Source organism: Hyperolius riggenbachi, chromosome 12, assembly GCF_040937935.1.
Source record: "Hyperolius riggenbachi isolate aHypRig1 chromosome 12, aHypRig1.pri, whole genome shotgun sequence".
NCBI classification, from domain to species: Eukaryota; Metazoa; Chordata; class Amphibia; order Anura; family Hyperoliidae; genus Hyperolius; species Hyperolius riggenbachi.
In genome coordinates, this window is record NC_090657.1 from 170577229 (window position 1) to 170600421 (window position 23193).

Sequence of the window (23193 nt, forward strand, 5' to 3'; positions counted from 1 at the left end):
TTGTGGATATTCTGTGTCATGCAGATTTCAATATCCCATATCTTGTTGTAAAAGTTACCATTGCACACTTCCTTCACCCGTACATTAGCGGCTCACCTCACTGGGTCGCAGGCAAGTATGACTTTTCATGCAAAAATATCCCACCCTCCATATATGCAAGCCGCTCCTCCCTGGCCGATAGTGATTGTCATGGGGACATGACAGAACAACACTGACTATTGGCCAGGGAGGAGCGGCTTGCATATGTGGAGAGTGGGATATTTTTGCATGAGAAGTCATACTTGCCTGCGACCCAGTGAGGTGAGCCGCTAATGTACGGGTGAAGGAAGTGTGCAATGGTAACTTTACAACAAGATATGGGATATTGAAATCTGCATGACACAGAATATCCACAACTGCAGAGGCACCAGGAACCTGAGGCTCCAAGGCTACCTGGATATTGTGCATATCTGACCAATCTAACAGTGGTCAGAGATATCTGGTGAGTCTATTCACAGACAGGTGCTAATGGTGGAGGATATCGTCATGCAGAAGTTCTGAAGTTACAATTGAATGAACGGTCATTAATGTGGATGTGCGCTTTGCATTATGGAATAGAGACTGTAAACAGGCCTGCCAGGTCTAAATGTAGCGCACTCCAATGCATTTTATGAAATAATGGCTATTGCGCTTTGATATTGATATTACATACTTGTCCTTTAAACGTTGTCTGTTCAGATGAATGGACAGCCGTCGGTATGACCGTTTAACGGTGTTCGTCCATGTCCATCTGCAGTGATGAACAATGCCACACGCTGGGAAGTGCAGCCGAAAGCCGACAAATTCTTTTCTGGAAACTTGCAGAAAACCATTTGCAACAAGACCCCGGGCTGCCGCGGTGTCCTTGATTCAATCGCCTGTCTGGACCAGCCCTTTAGAGCTCTGATTATTTTTTTTTTCTAAGGAATTCCGAAGCTCTGTGGTTGAAAAGCCTCAGAACACTAATAAAGATTGCCATGACCTTCTTGCCACTGGAGGGTGGCAGAGATTAAGAACTCTATTGATTAAGGGCGGTGGGTGATTCACTGCAACTGTCACCTGCCGATTCGTGCAGCTCTCAGTTAGAGCTTTAAAGAACAATTGAAGTGAGAGGTATATGGAGGCTGCCATATTTATTTTGTCTTAAACAATAGCAGTTGCCTGGCAGTCCTGTGGATCTATTTGGCTGCAGTAGTGTCAGAATCTCACCAGTAACAAGCATGCAGCTAATCTTGTCAGATCTGACAATAATGTCAAAAACACCTGATCTGCTGCATGCTTGTTCAGGGGCTATGAATAAAAGTATTATGCTGGGCATACACGATTCATTTCTGCAGCTCGATTCTCCTGTTCAATCGTTTCACAGCTCGATTTTGCAGCCAATTCTCTTATCTTCCGCTCGTTTTTCTTATCTTTTTCCATTCACTTCTATCACAAATCGAGCGGCGAAACAATTGAGCGGGAGATTGGACATGTTGGAAATGATCTATCGAGCCATCTATCTGGCTCAAAAACGAACCGTGTATTCCCAGCATAAGAGACAGAGGATCAGCAGGATAGACAGGCAACTAGTATTGCTTATAAGGAAACATATGGCAGCCTCCATATCCCCCTCACTTCAGTTGTCCTTCAAATTAAAGGGTTTAAACGTTACAAAAAAAGTAAACTTTCTTTAAACACATAATCACATGGTGGGATGTGGGAGGGGAAATTGATCAAAATCTATTTAAGATTGAATTCACCAGGTATGACCAGGTACAACAGGCACACTTGCTTTTTGTTTTCCCCTAAAAGTCAACATGCATTAATAATATGAAAACAGATTGATAATCAATGCATCCAAATAAAAAGGTCCTTGTGTTTGGAATTTGAATGAAAAAATAAATGCACTGCCAAATAATTGGAGGCTACTGGCCTGTCAATTCAACATGCCGACCACACATAACTGTCCTGGTGACTGAGAGCATAAAGTCTGACAAAGCTGTCTCTAGGCACTGTTAGCAAAGCATACGCTATTCTCATCTTTTCAACATGAATATTTTGCAGCTGTAACTTACCCCAGCACTCTGTAGTGTCTGAATTTGAGGGGGTAGTAAAGCAAACCTGAAGTGAAAATGAACGTATGAGATAATGAATTCTATGTGTAGTACAGCTAAGAAAAAGAATATTAGTAGCAAAGAAACGAGTCTCATATTGTTTTCCAGTACAGGAAGAGTTAAAGTGGACCTGAACTCTTGCACAGGACAGAAGGAAAACATACAGAAATGCACCCTGTATGTATTTAGAGAGTTGTGTAATTCCCCCTTCTCTGTGACTTAGCACAAATTGTAATTTGATCCCTCAGCTGTGTCAGCTGACTGCCATGGCAGAGATCTCATTTGTAAAGGATGTTAACAATATGTCTGCTTTCATGAAAGCAGGAAGTAGACAAACTGCAGATTTATTGCAGGATTTGTGTCAGCTGTAACAAAGAAATGTTTTTTCTTTAAAGGTTATTATGCTGTTGCTTATCTTTTGGAGCAGAGAGGAAGTTCTGAGTTCAGGTCCGCTTTAAGAAACTTCATATGTTATCTATGGAAAAGAGCTTCTCTGAGCTCTTCGACCTAACTTGGGTCTAATACAGCCCTGTTTTCTAAAGCAGTTAAACAACCAAGAAACAGAGAGAGGCAGGTAAGAGACAGATATGGTTTTACTGCAGAGAAGTTCAAAGGGTCATTATTTCTGCTTTGTTTTATAGTTTAAAATGCAGAGTTTGGTTTGTAAAATGCAAATATGACAGAATGATGCAAAGTTATACAAACAAAAAACTATATAACTGAAAATAAAAATATGAGACTATTTTCGTTGCTACTAAATGTTCTATTCATTATCCGTACTACACATACAATTCATTATATCATAAGTATATTTCGCTTTAGGTTTGCTTTTAGCCTCATAGCCTCAGGCACTGATACTGTTAGGTTCTGAGGGCCCCATATCACATGTGGAGATCACAACTCAATGGATTTTTGAATAACTTAATAGGTCTTTCTTATTATCCTAACTATTGAACTTCTGTAAAAAGCTTTTTCTAATTTGGTGCAGGATAAATCCCAAGAGCCACCAAAATGCAGAATACAAACAGATGGCTGCAATTGGTTTGAGCCGTTTTAATTCTTGACAGTGGAATCATGGCCTTATTAAAGCCTAAGTCCAGGAAGGAAGGAAACCTTCAGATATGAAATGGACATCTGATGTTGTCCACATTGTTGAGTGTTCTTTGGACTATACATTTCTAAATAATTGCATCGCGGTTTCCCCAGTATCTCAACTCCAGTCTACCGACACCAGTAGTTCCTGGCAATCACATTTACTCCGGTCGGGTCAGTCTTGGTGCTGCTGAACTGCAAAGCCTGATGGGAGTATCAAGAGAGGCATGGCTAGTATTATACAAGCCGTGTTCTGAGTTCAGTAGCACCATTCACAGACCAGTGTTGTAACTGACAGTGTACAGCAGCCTAAAAACTCCACCCCATTCGAAGCCTGAAGCAGATGCTGGGTCTTGAGGATGGATAGAGATCATTAAAGCGATGGAAATATAGCTGGGTTTGCAAAAAACGTAACGTTTAGTGGAACAAAATTGAACAGATAATTTGCAAGGCAACAGGCTCGGTTCGTTCCGGTGAGCAAAACGAGAGTTTGAGTCCAGTTTGGGTCCCGGATTGGCTTCATATGATGGTAATGAAATTAGTCCTAGCCTATGAGAACAGACATGTCTGTTCCCACTAGGCTGGAGGCTGCATGCTTTTCATGAATACTCACCTGCCACCATCCATTCGGGTCCTCCCCACTGCTGCTAATGCAGCACGGTCCCTACACGGAAAAAGCACCAGAATACTGATTACTGATCCAAAAGCCCCATCAGAAGCATCAGGCTCCCCTTGGTTTGCAATAGTCCAATGGGAATGTTCACTCCCCAGGAAGTATTCTTATTGGTTCACTGAGTGTTGGACCAATGAAAATCCTTGCTGGTGCTAAGGGAGAATTTCCATTTGTCATTTGCAAACCAATGGGAGCCCGATGCTGCTGATGGGGCTCTCTGATAGCCCAATGGGAATCCTCACTCCCCAGGGAGTATACTCATTGGTTCACTGAGTGGTGAACCAATGAAAATCCTCACTGGTGTTTAGGGAGGAGTCCCAATGGTGTTTTGCAAAACAATGGGGCTCTCAGATCTGTATACTGGCATTTCTTCCGTGCAGAGGACCTGAACGGCCGCGCCAGTGGAGGAACGCAAATGTGAAGGTGACAGGTACAAAGCAGGTGGCGACGTGAAACGGAAAACAGATTTTTAATCTGGTATTGTGCACCCAGCCTTATTCCAGCTTGTATGTAGCTTGGAAATAGACCTGTTTGCATTAATTTTACATGCAAGCTGGGGTATTAGCATTGACCATCGCTACAGGTGGCTGTACACAGTCACTCCTTCTAGATGGCAACATAAATGTGATCATGTGACCAGATGAACGGTCAATCGGTATAGGTACGTGGCTGCTTTAATACAAATGTGCCACATTTGATTAAGAGCCTTTCGGAAAACTTCTTTCTGCTTTGCCAAGACCTGAGACTTTAGAACCATCATCTCGTAAACCGAAAACATCATAAACTCTACTGAACTCTACGACTAACTCTATGAGTGATGTACCTGCTTGACCTCACAGGGCAGGATTGTGAAAGGCTAAAGCTAGGTTGGGCTTCCTCTCAACTCCATCAAAGCTTCCTTGGAATTAGGAACAAAAGGTCTTCCAGGGGGTTTCTTCTAATCTTATCTTGTTATAAGCTGTGCTCTAAATAATGAGTGCAATAATGAACTGGCATATCCTAGCGTATTCAAATGCACGTCGAAACAAGCTTTTAAATGCTCAACCCACTCTACAGCACTCAGGTCTGATGTTAGGAAAACAAAACGACGAAGGAATCTTTCTCTGCAAAGCGATTTACGGTCACGAAAGAGGCCATCGAACTATCCTAGGAGCGCCTCTAACAATGTCCATCATTCTGTTTAAGTGCCGGAACGACCCACCAACCCAGTTCTGTGCAATACGGTGCAGGCTTGCTTATCCACACAGGAGACACCCCCTCGACCCTCTTTGGTTCATCAGCTCCCTCCGCCTTCGTTGCCATCACCCCGCACAGTCATGTGACAACTCTGAACTGTGAAGATACTGAAAACATGGCTTCCCCTGCTCTATTTCTGTATCTGCTCCTCAGTCAGTGATGTCACCTCTATGGTGGTATGCTCCTCCTCCCCATCTACAGATTCACAGGGCATGGCTACAATGGTGCTGCCGGCAGGCGCTAAGTGCGCCAAGTTCTGTATAGTAGCGCCCAGCCCTGGGAGCGTGAGCAACTGAATGGGGCTCATAACTTTAAGAACCGTGTTGCTGTCCTGCATGGCGGCTGTGCTCAGAACCGTGAGATTGGACGAGTCGGGATGTATTTCCAGAGTGTTGGGGAAGCCGCTTCCTGAAGGGGTTAGGATGGTGTAGCCCCCCAAAACTTGGGAGGATGGTGAACTGGACTGACAAGTTGTGTTCTTAGTAACTATGGAGGAGCTGGAGGAGGAAGAGGGGATGCTGGTGGACAGTACTTTAGCGAAGGGGATGCTGGCCAGCTGAGAGAAGGACATTCCTTGAGGCAAGGTGATCTGCGTTGGCTGAGAGATTTGGGAGCCGATGGCAGCCGGGCCAGAGGTCGCACGGGTCAGCCGTGGTCGCTTGGCTGGAGGAGGCATGGTGACTGGTGTCAGGGTCATCAGGACATTGTTGAGATGCTGGGACTTGTGTTTCAGCTCCTTGGCTCGTCTTCGATGTTCATCACACTGCTGTTCTAGTGCTGTGGAGACAAAGGCCTCAGTAAGATTCATTTGCTTATTAATCGAGAATATTACATTACGCTTGTTGCTCTAAATACAGCTAAATCCGGGTTGAAAGAAGGCCATCATCATAACCCAACTCTCTGACTGGATCAAGGTGCCATCTTTCCACATGTGACAGCTCCATCCATTTTTAAAGTACACCCAAACCTTGGGTATGAAAAAAGATACTTACCTAAGAAGACAGAAGTCTTTGGATTCTATAGAGGCTTCCTACTTCCCCTCTGAACCCTCATAGCCGTTCGTGGACCCCCTGAAGATCACAGATGGGCTTGTGGGTAATCACATCGGGACTGCACACCTCTTCAGGAATGAGCACGGCCACACTGCGCCTGCGCGAGTATGGCCATGCTTGCCGAATAAGCTGGAGTCGCCACACCGATAATGCACGAGTATGGCCATGCCTGCACAATAAGCTGGAGCCGCCACACAGCGCCTGCCCGAGTATGGCCATGCCTGCGCAATAGGCTGGAGCGTCACACCGCGGCTGCCTGAGTATGGCCGTGCCTGCGCAATAAGCTGGAGCCACCACACCGCCCCTGCGTGAGTATGGCCATGCCCAGACACTGCGTCTGGGCGAATATGGCCATGCCTGCGCAATAAGCTGGAGCCGCCACGCTGCGCTTGCCCAAGTATAGCCATGCCAATAAGATGGAGCCACCACACTGCACCTGCCCGAGTATGGCCATGCCTGTGCAATAAGCTGGAGCCGCCACACTGCGCCTGCCCGGGTATGGCCATGCCTGCACAATAAGCTGGAGCCGCCACACTGCACCTGCCCGAGTATGGCCATGCCTAGGTAATAAGCTGGAGCCGCCACATTGCGCCTGTGTGAGTATGGCCATGCCTAGGCAATAACCTGGAGCCGCCACACTGTGCCTGGGCGAATATGGCAGTGCCTGCACAATAAGCTGGAGCCGCCACACTGCGCCTGCCCGAATATGGCAGTGTCTGAACAATAAGCTGGAGCCGCCACACTGCGCCTGCCTGAGTATGGCCATGCCTGCACAATAAGCTGGAGCCGCCACATTGTGCCTGTGTGAGTATGGCCATGCCTAGGCAATAACCTGGAGCCGCCACACTGCGCCCGGGACGAATATGGCCGTGCCTGCACAATAAGCTGGAGCCGCCACACTGCGCCTGGGCGAATATGGCCGTGCCTGCACAATAAGCTGGAGCCGCCACACTGCGCTTGCCCGAGTATGGCCATGCCTGCACAATAAGCTGGAGCGGCCGCACTGCGTCTGCCCGGGTATGGCCATGCCTGCACAATAAGCTGGAGCGGCCACACTGCGTCTGCCCGGGTATGGCCATGCCTGCGCAATAAGCTGGAGCCGCCACACTGCGTCTGCCCGGGTATGGCCATGTCTGTGCAATAAGCTGGAGCCGCCACACTGCGCTTGCCCGAGTATGGCCATGCCTGCACAATAAGCTGGAGCGGCCGCACTGCGTCTGCCCGGGTATGGCCATGTCTGTGCAATAAGCTGGAGCGGCCACACTGTGCCTGCCCGAGTATGGCCATGCCTGCACAATAAGCTGGAGCGGCCGCACTGCGTCTGCCCGGGTATGGCCATGCCTGTGCAATAAGCTGGAGCGGCCGCACTGCGTCTGCCCGGGTATGGCCATGTCTGTGCAATAAGCTGGAGCCGCCACACTGTGCCTGCCCGAGTATGGCCATGCCTGCACAATAAGCTGGAGCGGCCACACTGTGCCTGCCCGAGTATGGCCATGCCTGCACAATAAGCTGGAGCGGCCACACTGTGCCTGCCCGAGTATGGCCATGCCTGTGCAATAAGCTGGAGCGGCCGCACTGTGCCTGCCCGGGTATGGCCATGCCTGCGCAATAAGCTGGAGCCGCCACACTGCGTCTGCCCGGGTATGGCCATGTCTGTGCAATAAGCTGGAGCCGCCACACTGTGCCTGCCCGAGTATGGCCATGCCTGCACAATAAGCTGGAGCGGCCACACTGTGCCTGCCCGAGTATGGCCATGCCTGCACAATAAGCTGGAGCGGCCGCACTGCGTCTGCCCGGGTATGGCCATGCCTGTGCAATAAGCTGGAGCGGCCACACTGTGCCTGCCCGAGTATGGCCGTACCTGTGCCTATAGAGAATTCAGAGGTTCCTCTTTCCTTAGGTAAATATTTTGTTTTAGACATTCATTACTCCTATATTTCTCTTTAAATGTAAGTAGTTTTCCATAGCAACTTCCTGTGGTAAGTTACTCAACAAGTCCTTTTGTTTGCATCCTTGATTGCATCAAATGTGAACGACTGGATTTGTGCTGGGTATGCACAATTCCTGAACTCCTGCATGTGAACTGCAGCTGCTTGTTCACGGCTTCAGTCTCTCCCGGTATGATGGACCGAAGGAAGCCCATAACCCAGGGAAAGGGAGGAGCATCGGAGACCGTAAAGTGAGGTAAGCACTTGCTAAATCATACACAAGCACTCACAGTTATCTTAATTTACTTTTTTCCAGTTCAGGTTTGCATTCAAATCTTTACCTGCAAGGTCCCGGGTATACTGCTCTCTAGAGCGATCCATCTGGCTTTTGTTACTTGCCAAAACTTTCTTAATCAAATCCAAAAGGCCAAAATTCTGGACAATGTTGTTGAGAAGCACAGCATCTGAAAGACAGCAAAATGATGAGTGGCAAAGATATTGTAAGTGGCTGAATAGCATGTTAAACAGCAGTGTCATGGTTATTTAAAGAGTTACCGTGACCAAGAATTGAACTTCATCCCAATCAGTAGCTGATACCCCCTTTCCCATGAGAAATCTATTATTTTTCTCAAATGGATCATCAGGGGAGTCTGTATGGCCGATATTGTGGTGAAACCCCTACCACAGTGTGATGTCAGGACCATGGTCCTGACAGTTTGCTGTCTGGGAACCCTTATTGCATTGCGGGAAATAAACAGCTATTTACAGCTGGGTCCAACTGCCAAAAAAAGCAAGCAACATCTCCTTCCACTGACACCTGCCAGCAGTAAAAATGTCACCATTTGGTAAAATGTCAGAAAGTAAATCAGGGAGATGAAAGATTTTACAATGGGGAAACACTGACGATATCATTTGTAGCACATAATTATTGTAAAAAAAAGGAAGCACTTTTTTATTACATTATTTTCACTGGAGCTCCTAAAAACCAAAAGTGAACAAAGTAAATCTAATGGAAAAAAGATTACCAAGTGAAAACAAAACAGTGTACAGAACAAAAAAGGTGGACAAAACACTTGTATTAAGATCCAAATATTCTCTTTTTTGTCACTTATCATATTCAATTTGTGGTGTGAATATTTAAGACTTTTGCTCTTGATATTGATGGTAGCTTCTAAACTATACATTTTATGCAAAGTTATGTAACTTAGAGTTCCAAATTGCATTTTGCTTTATACATTCAGGGATCTTTATGACCGTTTTTATTATTCTGACATACCTTCTTGTTGTACAAGATCAGATACTGTATTTTGGTTATTGTAATATTGAAAAACATGGAAACTACGTTATTCAACAAAAAAGATCCAAATATTCTGGCCTCTTCTCTCTGTATAGAGCCAGTGGAAAGGTCATTCAGTTGTGACAATAAGACACTCAAATTAGAAAGAACAGTAGATGCCATTTCCCAGTATTCCTGTATTTAAAGGACAACTGAAGTGAGAGAGATATGGAGGCTGACATATTTAATTCTTTTTTTAAGTAATACCAGTTGTCTGGCTAGCCTGCTGATACTCTGCCACACATACATTTAGCCATAGGCCTGGAACAAGCATGCAGCAAATCAGGTGTTTCTAACATTATTGTCAGATCTGACAAGATTAGCGGCATGCTTGACTTGGGTGTGATTCAGACTCTACTGCAGCCAAATAGATCAGCAGGTCTGCCAGGCAACGTGTATTGTTTTTATTTTTTTTACATATCTTTTTTATTAAAGTTTTTCCAAACAGAACAGTAATATTAACAGAAGTGTCAAATTACAGAGAGAGTGTGTGTGTGTGTGTGTGTGTGTGTGTGTGTGTGTGTGTGTGTGTGTGTGTGTGTGTGTGTGTGTGTGTGTGTGTGTATATATATATATATATATATATATATACATATATATATATGTATACACATACATATACATCAATAGTATAGAAAACAGTCCATCAAGTGAAGGCCCAAAGGACAATCAAGGACAATCATATTTCAATCAACCAGAAACAAACCTTAGAAAATATATAAAAGTCTGTATATCCAATTAGTCTAAGCTAATCATGTAATTGGCCCATAATCTTGCTCAATTTTCCATAAATCCCATAGCCGCCAGACCCCATCAAATAGGTCCATTCTGTCATTCAGCCTAGCTGTCATTTCCTCCAACCGTTTCCCATGAAGAATTTTTTCAATTAACATATCTTTTGTTAGAGGAGATTGGGAACGCCACAGTGCTGCAATAGATCTTTTAGCAGCATTAAGAATAATGGCCAACTAGTATTGTTTAAAAGGAAATAAATATGTCAGCCTCCATATATCCCTCTCTCTTCAGTTGCCCTATGAAGGGATACTGAGCAGGGATAAAAACACAATTTTGGCTTACCTCGTGCTTCTTTCAGCCCACCGTAGCCTGTGAGGTCCCCCGGCACCCTCCTGGCTCCTCTCTCAGTCCCACAGGCAGCTCCGTTAATCGGCTACTTCCACCTGAAGTCGCCAGTACTAGTCCCTGCCACACAGGTTACATGTCATAACACTGGCCGCTACATGTAATCAGGCCGGCCGCTGTGAGAGTCCTGCGCATGCGCAGCTCTCTAACTTAGAACTGCGCATGCACAGGACTCCCAAGAAGAGCAAGGAGGATGCTGGGGGATCTTGCGGGGTACGGTCGGCTGGAGGAAGCCTGAGGTAAGTCCAAATTGTGCTTTTAAACCCTGGTTAGTATCCCTTCAAGTAAAAACCATGCGTCCTATGTGAGGTGGCAGACTCGCAGTTCACAGGAAGTATGTTATAAGACCTTAGTTTATTAAGGAAACAGCTAAGGGCTCGTACACCCCTAAATGATACATTTCCTCTATGTCTGCAGGCAGCTCGCTGGCCATCAGACATGTATGAGGCGAGGTGTGGAGTGGGTGAGGTGAGCAATGCTCTTGGCTATCACTCCGAGGTGATCCACCCAGCGCCTCTTCACAGAGGCGCTGTAAAGAGGCGCTGAGCCTGGGTGTTATATCGACACAATTTTAAAGGTTTTAGTGTATTTGGTTCTGTTGGTGCCTCTGTTCACTGCATATGATACCTGTGTCCACCCCTGGTGGAGGGGTGTTATACCCCCATCTTCCGATCTACAGAGAGCAGCTTCTTAATCCTGAGTGGGGACAGGTCTAATCTCCCCACCTGCATATATACAGTGGTTGCCTAAAGGGTAAGCCTGGTTTGTGAGTATTATTTTACTTACTTACACTATCCATCTTACTCCAATACTTACTACACTATATTGGGCTCTTAGTGTCCCCCCTTTTTGTATCTTCTTAGGTAAGCATGTTTTTTTTTTTATTTCACCTTGCAGCACAGTGGTTGGGTTTCAAGAATGCTTGGAGAAATTGCATTCGACAAAGATGAGTGAAAATTTATTTTCACAAAAGCAAATTCAAGAATTCATGAGACCGTTTGTTGGAGACTCTCCCCATTTGGTTTCGGAGTCCAGTACCTCACGAAGAATTAAGACCTCTCCCGCTGCAGGTTACCAGAAGTGCTTCTCTTTTTTTTTTTTTTTTGGGCTGAAAATAAATTTGGCTGAGCTTACTGCATTACATTTTTTGGTAGTAAACTCCCACCCAAAAAAAAAAACCCGCAAGCAAGCAAGCAAAGGCTGGATGGTGTAATGGTAAAGGGCTTTGCCTCTGACACAGGAGACCTGGGTTCGAATCTCGGTTCTGCCTGTTTAGTAAGCCAGCACCTATTCAGTTGGAGACCTTGGGCAAGTCTTCCTAACACTGCTACTGCCTATAGAGCGCGTTCCAGTGGCTGCAGCTCTGGCGCTTTGAGTCCGCCAGGAGAAAAGGGCGATATAAATGTTATTGGTCTTGTCTTATATGTACACGGACATTTAGTTATGCCTTTCGTCTGCATTTCAGAAGCACTTTGAATGAATCATAAAAGCGGGGTTTGAATGTGAAATGAGATCTTACAGAATGGTGCTGATCTGGATTTAACGTGCGCAGAGCTGTTTATGGCTTGTTTTGTGAATTTCTGCGTCTGAAGTTCATTTCTGATTGGTTTGAAGAAGTGGATTGCTGGCTGGCTGAGGCCAAACCCAATGTAAGTGCTCCTCCCTAGAGACTGGTGAAAGCACAGTTCACCCTCCGATCTGCCTTTAAACTGAGACTTAATGAAGCTGAATTGAACCGTTTCTAGCCACGTATGTCAGCTATTGACACACAGTGTGGCCAAACAGAAGCAGAAAATGGTCAGTCTAGATGGAGTAGGCACGGTGCTTAGATGTCCATCCTTGGGATAGACTCCACTCCACTTTCCTGCAGGTCCATGTAGGCAGCTGACAGGCAAGGGATGCACCTCCCATCAGCTGCCCATTTGAAATAGGGCTTAAGGTAGTCAATATTTTCCACAGATATCTGGCCAATTCGATCATTTGATCAAATCTGCTAAAATTCAATACTGCAAATGATTCATGAGTGATTTGGGGAATGGAAGAGCGTCGCTAGTGGCGTTTAATATCGGGATGACCGACGCAGCAGCAGAGCTTACACTCACCTGTCCATCGGTGCTTTGTCCCGTGTCTTCTTTCCACCATTGAGCGCTTCTCCTTGCCTCTTCTCTCCTGGGGCTCCTGTGTCATGTGATAAACACTAGAGGCCTCTAGTAGTAACACAACATACATGTCATGGTGGCTCTAGTGTTTGGCCTCTAGCTTTAGTCACGTGACACATGTGCCCTGGGAGAGAAGAGACGGGGAGGACAGCCCGGCAGTGTGCACAGATTTTCAATCTATTTCATGCTGAAATCTTTTGAGAATCGTTGTACAGTGTGTGGAGGGATTTGACTAAATAGATCCCTCTCTTATCAGATTATCCTCTGAGCCAGATCTATCTGTTGGCCACATCGGCCAGTGTATGGCCAGCTTAAGTGATGACCGACAGTTGACCTCAAATGTTTCTATCTCTAGGCACAAAGGCAAATTACCTTGCAGTTGTATAGGGGGAGACTGCAGCCGCTGCCTTAGGCTCCTCATGGTCTCTATGAGCTGCTGCTGAAACTCTTGAAGGACGTTGCCCAACAGGCCGGCATCATGCAGGCCCTGCCAGAACGTCAGCGAGTCATCTGTAAGGGAAAGAAAGTAAAGGTCAGGAACAGCAGATGGAATTAGGCCTTACATACATGCAAGATGGTCCTAAGCCAAGGGGGATGATCGAGACTGCCTCTGCCAAGAATCTAGCATCCCCCCCTCCATGCCTTGGCCAGTAATCAGCCAGGCAGATCAACTCTTCCGAGCGCTGGCCGAGTGCATTGTACCCCCCGCCCGCTCTGTGATGCGCCACTCTGTCAGCCCTCCTCCATAGCTACAGAACACGTCACCCCAGGTCAGTACAGCCACGGTCCTGCACTGTCACTCGAGGGATAAGCTCCCAATTGCTGCCAGGCAACAGTGTATGGGCCTTAGGACACCAAAATGGGCCACCATCTCCTCATGTAACAGTAGCGATGGTCATGTCTATGAGAAATCATGGAGAAGCATGTGATCAGTTTAATCAGCTGATAGATTTGCAAAGCTCTGATTTGCTGTGATCACATCCTGCTTTAACACATGATCATGGCTAGCAAATCAGAGACTTGCATATCTATCACCTGACCAGACTGATCACATGCTTCTCCATGACTTCTCCTAGACATGATCATCACTATTTAATATACTTCACTTATGCTTTATTCACACGACTCTGCACACAAAACTGTATGGTGATAGTGGACAGCTCTCTTCCATAGAGGCGTCTCTAGGGAAAACTGTGCCTATGGCAAACACTGGTGGGAGCGCATTCTCCAAATATTTAAACATTTGGGGCTGTATGCAATTCACTTTTTTAGTACTTTATCGGCTACTTTTGCTACTTTTCAGTTGCAAAGTGCTGAAAAGTTATTTTAAATAAAAGCTCGTTCCCCTAAAAGATGTAACCTGGCAGCAGAATGTCCCCCAGATAGAAACTAGTATCTGTATAGAGATAGAGAACACAAAGGATGCTACGGAGCAGTGCCCCCAGTATGAGGCACCCATGGCACATGCCCTACCCGCACTGCTGAAGATACGCCTCTGCTCTTCCAGTGTTTCAGCTTCAAACCTCAGGCAAGATACTGTCTGTATGGAGTTTGTATGCTCTTACCACACTTTTGTGATCTTCCTCCATGTACTCTGGTTTCTCTATACACCCCTAAAACATACTACTGATAAGTTAAATTAATTATTCACAAACTGCTCCTACAGTACAGTATGGACATGAGATTGTCTGATAATTTTTCTGATCAGTTTTTTCCGATCACTTCTATACAAAATCAATCACAAAAATGATCGGAAATCAGATCAGACCTTTCGGAAATAAACGATCGACCTGATTATTTGGTGGGAAATTGCATGATGTGTGCAGAGCATAATGAGCCCCAGAAGATGTCAGCATTATAAAAATGCATAATAAAGCACTTCAAGAGACTCTGTATTTGAAAAAAAAAAGCCCTCTGGAGGGATGCTTACCTCAGGAGGGGGAAGCCTCAGGGTCCCAATGATGCTTCCCCCTCCCCGTAGCTGTGGGGAATCCAGCTCTGGCTCCCCAGAAACCTCTGCCAACAAGCGGTGATATTTTTACCTCTCTGTGATCCTGCGCAAGCGCACTAGCAGCTTTTCATTCAGGTAAGGTGGAAATGGCCAAACCCGATCGTATCTTCTCTACTGTGCAGGCGCAAAGGACTCACTCCTGTTCAGTAAAGAGGATCCAAAGAGGTTTGGCTATTTCCGCCTTAACCTGAACAGAGAGCCGCTAGTGCCGTTCGGGGGCTGCAGTGCTGGATTGCCGGGACACCGGAGGACAGGGGAAGCCTTGTTCGGATCCCGAGCCTTCCCCCTCCCGAGGTAAGTATCCCCCACAGGGTTTTTTTGCTGTTTTTTTATTACAGATTTTCTTTAAAGTAGACCTAGCTCTCCTGACAACTCCAGGGTCCTTACTGTGTTCGGCCCCCACTCCATCTTCTCGCTTTAGACTCAAATTCCCCAACATCAGCCCAGGGACGTAACTACAAATCATGGGCTCCCCCAATAAAACTTTAATGAGGCCCCTTAAAAAGTGTACCAGAGATCTCTGCTTGCAAAGTTTTTTTTTTATTTACCCAGGGCTTCCTCCAGCCCCATAAGCATGGATGCGTTTCCTTTGCCGTCCTCGGTTTAGCGGTAATCAGCCCTGGTAACTGGCTCATTGACGGCAGCCAGGGTCTTCTGCGCATGCGCGGGAGGTTTGTGCATGCGCATAAGACCCCAGCTGACCCAGACTGGAGCTGACTGAGCCAGTTAGCGGGGCTGAGTGCGGAGGACAGCGAGGGACGCATCCATGCTTATGGGGCTGGAGGATGCCCCGGGTAAGTAAAAAAGCTTTGTGAACAGAGATCTCTGGTTTTCTTTAATGTTCACACCGCTTCCCTTGCCTTCCCTTGGTGACCCTCAAAGCCTCGGGGCCCATCTCACAAGGGTCATAAAACAAGTGTGGCCATCAGGATCTTCACACCCATAACATGCCACAAAACACCTGGAGTATCGGAGGGAGAGAAGGTTAGTATTTGGGGCCCCGCACAGCTCTAGGCCCCCCTGCAGTTGCAGGGACTGCTCCCCCCTAGTTATGCCCCAGCATCAGCCTAGTCTTACCTGCAATAGTGCCCGTCCATTCTCCAGAGCCGTCACATGTCTCTATAGTGATAGTTGTTGGGTTCCCGTTGACAGTAAAGTCTACAAATGAGAAGAGAAGGATGATTATGGATGGTTACAATGAATTCGTTAAGTCCAAGAAGAACATCACACCGATCACCCCCAATTACTGCAGGGAGAGGATATCAGAGGAGGCCTGACTTACTTTCGCCGGCTGTAGTTGTGATGGGAATATACTCAGTGGACACCTGGCTGCAGAGAGACACGCGGGTCCCGGTCACGTCAATCTTGGTGCTCCGGCACGTGTTAGAGCAGACTTTGGAGTGCTGGTAGAAATCCAGCTCACCTGAATCCATAATTTTCCTGATTTAAAAACAGAATTGGACTTTAAAGAGGAACTTTAACCAAGGATTGAACCAATCAGTAGCGGATACCTCCTTTCCCACCAGAAATATGTTCATTTTCTCTAATAGATCATCAGGACCTCTGTATGGCTGATATTGTGGTGAAACCCCTCCCACAGTGTGATGTGATGTCATGTCCATGGTCCTGACAGTTTCCTGTCTGTGAACCTCATTGCATTGTGGGAAATAGTGGCTTTTTCCAACTACCAAGCAAGCAATATCTCCCTCTGTGCATGGAACGCTCAGTAATAAACAGTAATGAACATTCAGTACAGATCACCTGGCAGGAATATGTCACCACAAGTGAAACATTTCAGAATGTTAACAAGGGAGAGGAAAGATTTTACTAAATAATCTATAAATGAATATTGTAAAAAAATAAGCAATTTTATTAATTATGTTATTTTCATTACAGTTCCTCTTTAAAGCATAACTGTATTTACAATACTCTCTCTTTGCGTTCCCAAAGTGCATCAAAAATGAGACCTGACCACCTATGATGTCCAGTTACAGAAATACACCACTGTGGCATAGAACTACCCCTCACTTCACACTGGCAGTTGTAAACAAAAAAAAATGTAACGCCATCTACTGTCTACCAGGGGAAACTGGGAGTAGCAGAATAGGGGCGGGGCTTCTGGGGGTGCAGCTATGGTGGTCTATGGCTGTAATGGCAGAAGCGCCACCCGCTGGTCACATGGGCTGCCTGTGCCATTCCGATTCACATTGTAAAAAAACACGTGCGGATGATACAAGTGTAATTTTACTGGGACATGTATGCTGCCTGATTACGTTATTCATGACAAAGTCTTAGTTGCTGCCATAGGTGTCCTTTTCCTAGATGTACCGCTGGTGGCGCTAATGTTATAGATCAGTGTTTCTCAACATTTTATTGGTATGTACCCCTTGTAAAACCCTGTACTCACCAAGTGCCCTCTAGCATAGTAAACATTACCACAAGTACCACTTGACAAATATATATTTAATGGTAGCACATGAAAATTGGTTCTAAATAATTTCCAAGCATTTAGGGCTCAGCCACACTATAAGCGCTTTTCTGAGCACTTGTGATTGATTAGCGATTTTTCGCATACGTGATCACCGCTATTTTTATGCAATCTTAATGAAAGTGGATGGGAGCGATTTTTAAAAAGTGCTCAGAAAGCGCTAATCAATCACAAAGTGCTCAGAAAAGAGCTTATAGTGTGGCTGAGCCCTTACTATTGCTTATAATTAGCTAAAACACTAATTTGGTGTTGATTTATAAGATTTATTATTTTCTAAAACTCTAAATTTGTTATTCTTGGTGAAGTATATCAAGCCTGAGTACCCCCTGGAACCATCAGTAGTACCCCCTGGGCTACGCGTACCACAAGTTGAGAACCTAGGTTATGGATGACTGGTGCATGTACCGCTGAAACCAATGAGAATATGCACAGATACACAACTACACCTATGAACATATTCTGCAACACCATCAATGTGTATGTATACCGGATCATGCAAACACACACCTGAGCATGACTCCATTCATCCGAATGGCTCTCTTCCAATCCTTCAGCGTAGACTTCCCCGCCAAGTGCACAAACTCCTTTGGACTGATTATATGCTCATTATACTGAAGATTGAAGGGAAAAAACAAATAGTATAGTACCTTCACAATTTCTAGGTATCCTTCCTAGTCTGTTCTCTCAATTGCAATTCACTATTGTGAAAAATGTAAAGATTTACAAATATATACACATAACATGTACATTTGTCCTTGACTAAAATGCACTATAAATAACTTTTATCCTACGTTGCTCTCACTTACATTATTACAGATCTGACAAGTTCATTTCCTCATGGAGGATTCTCAGAGTTTCCTTTATTCACATAAGCACTTACTGAACAGCAGTTGCTCAGTTCAACTTCCAAATTAGTGTGCAAATAGTAGGGAGGCTGGGCAGCATCTCATCTCTCTTTCTCTCTCTCTAGATACTTTCCAGGGAGTGCTTTTGTAAATAATAAAAGAAACACAGACACCCATGAGGAGATTGACTAGTCCAAAACCTGTCAGATTTTTACTGTACATGACAGCAACATAGCAAAAAAAAAAAGTAATGTATATTGCATTTGACTCTGAGAAATCTACTACTTATATGTATGTGTTTACAAGCATTTAGCTTGTACATTTTTTTGTTATAGTGGTCCTTTAATAAACAGTGCAGCATGATGACTGAGTTTCTGTGAAAAAAATGTCCATATTATAATTGGATACCAACTCCCAGTAATAACAGACAAAGCTCTGTAAGGGCCCTTTTCCACTGGCTACGATCCGATTCAAAAAGCAGATCGCAGCCGTTTTTCTAATCGCTAGTGCACCGTGATAACATGTAAATCGAAGTACTCATTTTCAACTATGGCGTTTCAATCGAGATTTGTTTTTAGCCGAAACGCGATCGCTGTCCAGTGCGATTCTCATCGCGATTGTATTACATTCCCGACGCCGGTACAGCAGAACTCGGACAATGGGGAAAAAGGAGCTTGCATGATCGCAAGCGCAGGTGATTTGCGCTTGCGATCGCGCTTGCTAGTGGAAAAGGGCCCTAACAAGTGGATGGACACACATGCACGCACGCAAACAAGCGCACAAGCACCCACCCCTGCATACACACACATACACTCACCTGCACACACTTGATGTTGATCCCCGGACACACAAACTTCCTCCAGATGAGGTTGGCCTTGCTCTCTCCACAGGTGATGGGATAGGCAATCTCAGCCTCAAGAGTTTCCTCTTCCTCGTCCTCCATCTTCACTTCTCAGCCAATTATAAGGGCAGAAAAGAAGATGCAGCTTTCTATGAATCTCTGATGTGTGATTACTTTTCATTTATATAGCGCATCTTTTGCTTATGAATTTTTAGTGGTATGCATAGCTAGGGTTATGGTGGGGGCTTGATTAACCTCCTTGCCGGTTATCCCGAGCTCAGCTCGGGGTAACCTGCGCAGGAGGATATCTCAGGCCCCGCTGGGCCGATTTGCATAATTTTTTTTTTGTTACAAGCAGCTAGCACTTTGCTAGCTGCTTGTAACTTCCGATCGCCGCCGCTCGCCGCCGCAATCCGCCGCGCCGAGTTGCTCCCCCCCGCCCCAGAGCCCTGCGCTGCCTGGCCAATCAGTGCCAGGCAGCGTTGAGGGGCGGATCGGGATTCCCTATGACGTCCCGACGTCCATGACGTCGGTGACGTCATCCCGCCCCGTCGCCATGGCGACCGGGGAAGCCCTGCAGGAAATCCCGTTCTCAACGGGATTCCCTGCATACTCTGATCGCCGAAGGCGATCGGAGTGGGTGGGGGGATGCCGCCGCTTAGCGGCTATCATGTAGCGAGCCCTTGGCTCGCTACATGATTTAAAAAAAAAAAAAATTAAAAAAATGTGCGGCGCTGCCTCCTTGCCGGATTTTTTAGACCGGCAAGGAGGTTAAAAGTGTGGCAGAGATGTGCCTTAAATATCTTTCTAACCTCAGAAAGTTAGATGGTATGCACTTGCTTTGAGTTGCTATGACTCTTTGTCCTTAAAGGACAACAGAAGTGAGAGGCTGCCATATTTACTTCCTTTTGGTCCTGATGATCCTCTGCCTCTAATACTTTTACTTTACTTAAACAATACCAGTTACCTGGCAGCCCTGCTGGTCTATTTGGCTGCAGTAGTGTCTGATTCACACCAGAAACAAGCATGCAGCTAATCTTGTCAGATCTGACAATAATGTCAGAAACGCCTGATCTGCTGCATGCTTGTTCAGGGGCTATGGCTAAAAGTATTAGAGGCAGAGGATCAGCAGGATATCCAGGTAACTGGTATTACTTAAAGGATACGTTAGCGGTCACAAAGTTTAACGTCCCCCTCCGTTCTCGTCCAAAGGTCCCGCAAAGTTACGTCCCTTGGCCGTGAGCACTCTGCACATTTCGTAGTTGTGATGTAGTGCACATGGGCGCGGTCAAGGACGTGCTCAGCTGGTACAGCGCCTGCACACTAGTCACTGACTTTCGCAACCAGGCATTAACTTCATGGGACCTTTAGAAGAGAACGAAGGATGAAGGAAGAGAACGGGGAAGTGGTGGTCATGAGGACTGCTTCCTGCACATGCTCACCCCGCCCCCCCCCTTCCCGGTTTTTAAAATTTGTGCCTAAGGTATCCTTAAAAAGGAAATAAATATGGCAGCCTCCATATACCCCTCACTTCAGTTGTCCTAGGCTGGGTTCTGACTGACAAGTATTTAGGGTGATTGGTCATGCAGCTGGACATCATGAAGCAAGAATTGACAAGTTGACAACCAGTGAATAAATGCAACAAAACATTTAGATGTTTGTTTTTGTTGTTGATTCCCCCCTAAATACATTAAGAATCACTCTTCAAAAATAAATACAAAAACGTCTACAAAGTGTTACAACACACATGCCATCCATTACTCTGTAACAAGACATGATTGAGTGTAAGCAACACCAGAGAAGTCTGTGGAATACTTTGTGTTCTCATTCGCCCTCTAGCGGCTGGGAGGCGGTACTGCAGCACTCGATACATAAGCTAGCAGCTAGTACAGATTATAGTACAGCATTATTTTTTATTTTTAGTATTCACTAAGAGGCATGGTGAGTTCATAGAAGATTTTATTTTTTGTCACAAGTTAGCGGAAAATGACACTTGGCGACAAAAAAATAAAATAAAAATAAAAAAGTTTCCATTTCTGCTAACTTGTGACAAAAAAATGAAATCTGCCACGGACTCACCATGCCCCTCTCTGAATACTTTGGGGTGTCTACTTTCCAAAATGGGGTCATTTGTGGGGTGTGTTTACTGTCCTGGCAATTTGGGGGGTGCTAAATTGTAAGCACCCCTGTAAAGCCTAAAGGTGCTCATAGGACTTTGGGCCCCTTAGAGCACCTAGGTTACAAAAAAGTGTCACACGTGGTATCGCCATACTCAGGAGAAATAGTATAATGTGTTTTGGGGTGTATTTTTACACATACCCATGCTGGGTGGAAGAAATATCTCTGTAAATGAGATTTTTTTGAATCAGCTGAATCAGTGTGTGTGTTTACTAGGGGGGCTGCCTCCTGCCCTGGTGGTCCCTCAATCACTGGGACCACCAGGGCAGGAGGCAGCCTGTATAATACACTTTGTATACATTACAAAGTGTATTATATACTTTGTATGCGGCAGATCGGGGGTTAACAACCCGCTGGTGCTTCTAAATGGCCGGCGGGTTGACGTCGCGGGTGGGCGGAGCATAATGCCGGCGAATGCGCACATCTAATCCCCGGCTATTCAGTCCCCCAGGAGCAGCCACCGATCGGCGTTACGCGGTCCTGGGGGTGACACTTTGCTGCCGCCCATTGGTAGTGGGCGGTCGGCAAGTGGTTAAAATACTTTACCTGTCAAGCTGCATGATAGAGTCCGCTGTACTTCTGCATTCAGGTCCCACGTGACAGCCAGCATATAGCATATATGACATAACTCATGCGCTCCACGTGCTATAATGGGAGCAGTCACATGGGGCGCCAACGCGAAATACAGCAAACACTCAGCGTACAGCAGACAGGTAAGGGTATCAGATAGAGATCTGTCTCTTGGTTATAGGCCTGTTTTAGGTCGGGTTCGGGTACCCGTTTTGATGTTTATTGGGTTGCGGGTCGGGTGCGAGTACCAGATTTACCAGAAAGCGGGTTGCGAGTAGGGTGCGGATAGCGGGCTGTGGGTTGGGTTTGAAAAATTTGACCCGCACAGGGCAATAGGTTGGGTACCCGCGGGTTACATGAAATGCGGATCGGGTTCGGATACCCGTTTTGATTTAATCGGATTGCGGGTCAGGTGCTGGTGGCGGGTCTGCGGGTACCAGATTCACCAGAAAGTGGGTTGCGGGTCGGGTCTGAAAAATTAGGCCCGCTAAGGCTTCTACTTTTGGTGGATAAGCCCATCCATTACTATATGTATGGGCGCCTTCACTCTCGCCCCGGAGGCTAGGAGTTGGCAATGCAGCCCTGATAATATATGCAAGGTCATCGTTCTTGAACAGGCGTCAGAGCAGGATCATCCACCAGGCAACAAAGGCAGGTGCCTCGGGCATAGTGGGTGTCAAGGGGCCAACCTGTCACCTTCTTTAAAGTGTAGAGAAACCGAGAGCCCAATATAGTGTAGTATGTTAAGCATAAATGAAGTAAAGGTTATCATGAGAAAATTATACTCACAAACGTGGGTTACCACAAAGGCAACCACTGTATAGGCAGGTGAGGAGATTAGACCTGTCCTCACTCAGGGATAAGAAGTTGCTCTCTGTAGATGCAAAAAGGGGGTAGATCACCCCTCCACCAGGGGTGGACACGGTATAGCAGTAGGAGAACAGAGGCGCCAGCAGGATAAAAGTGAATAAAAACTTTAAAATTTGCAGGGAGGAAGCGGTGGACTTACCTCCATAAAGCAGACACGAAAGACTGTCTGAATAGTAGTCACATTTATTAATTAGTACCCCAAAACAGTGCAACGCGTTTCGCAGGCCCAGCCCGCTTCATCAGGCAGTAAACATGGGAACAAGACAGAATTTCAGCAATAGCCAGTGTAGCGCTACACTGGCTATTGCTGAAATTCTGTCTTGTCCCCATGTTTACTGCCTGATGAAGCGGGCTGGGCCTGCGAAACGCATTGCACTGTTTTGGGGTACTAATTAATAAATGTGACTACTATTCAGACAGTCTTTCGTGTCTGCTTTATGGAGGTAAGTCCACCGCTTCCTCCCTGCAAATTTTAAAGTTTTTATTCACTTTTATCCTGCTGGCGCCTCTGTTCTCCTACTGCTGTCACCTTCTTTGACCTCTCTCCAGTTTAGTTTACCAAAAGGACCACAAGGGGTTCCCAAATCTACTATCTTGTCTAGGGCCCCATTACATTTTAACCCATCTCTGGAACGCATTCGGAAGAATATAGATGCCACA

At 45.9% G+C, this 23193-nt stretch overlaps 1 protein-coding gene across 4 annotated transcripts in view; it reads right to left on the minus strand.

Annotated features, from left to right (window-relative positions):
- Window positions 1–563: 563 nt before the first annotated feature.
- Window positions 564–23193, minus strand: part of GMEB2 (glucocorticoid modulatory element binding protein 2) — a 46549-nt gene continuing 23919 nt past the window's right edge. For 3 of the 4 annotated variants that reach the window (XM_068261968.1, XM_068261969.1, XM_068261967.1), the window contains 7 exons: window positions 18892–19022; window positions 17737–17840; window positions 16024–16181; window positions 15819–15899; window positions 13103–13240; window positions 8437–8559; window positions 564–5892 (listed from right to left, as the gene is read on the minus strand). In XM_068261968.1, the coding sequence (XP_068118069.1) occupies window positions 5246–5892; window positions 8437–8559; window positions 13103–13240; window positions 15819–15899; window positions 16024–16181; window positions 17737–17840; window positions 18892–19022 (1382 nt within the window). In that variant the 3' untranslated portion in view covers window positions 564–5245. The remainder of the gene's footprint in view (window positions 5893–8436; window positions 8560–13102; window positions 13241–15818; window positions 15900–16023; window positions 16182–17736; window positions 17841–18891; window positions 19023–23193) is intronic. The other variant, XM_068261970.1, reaches the window with a different exon arrangement.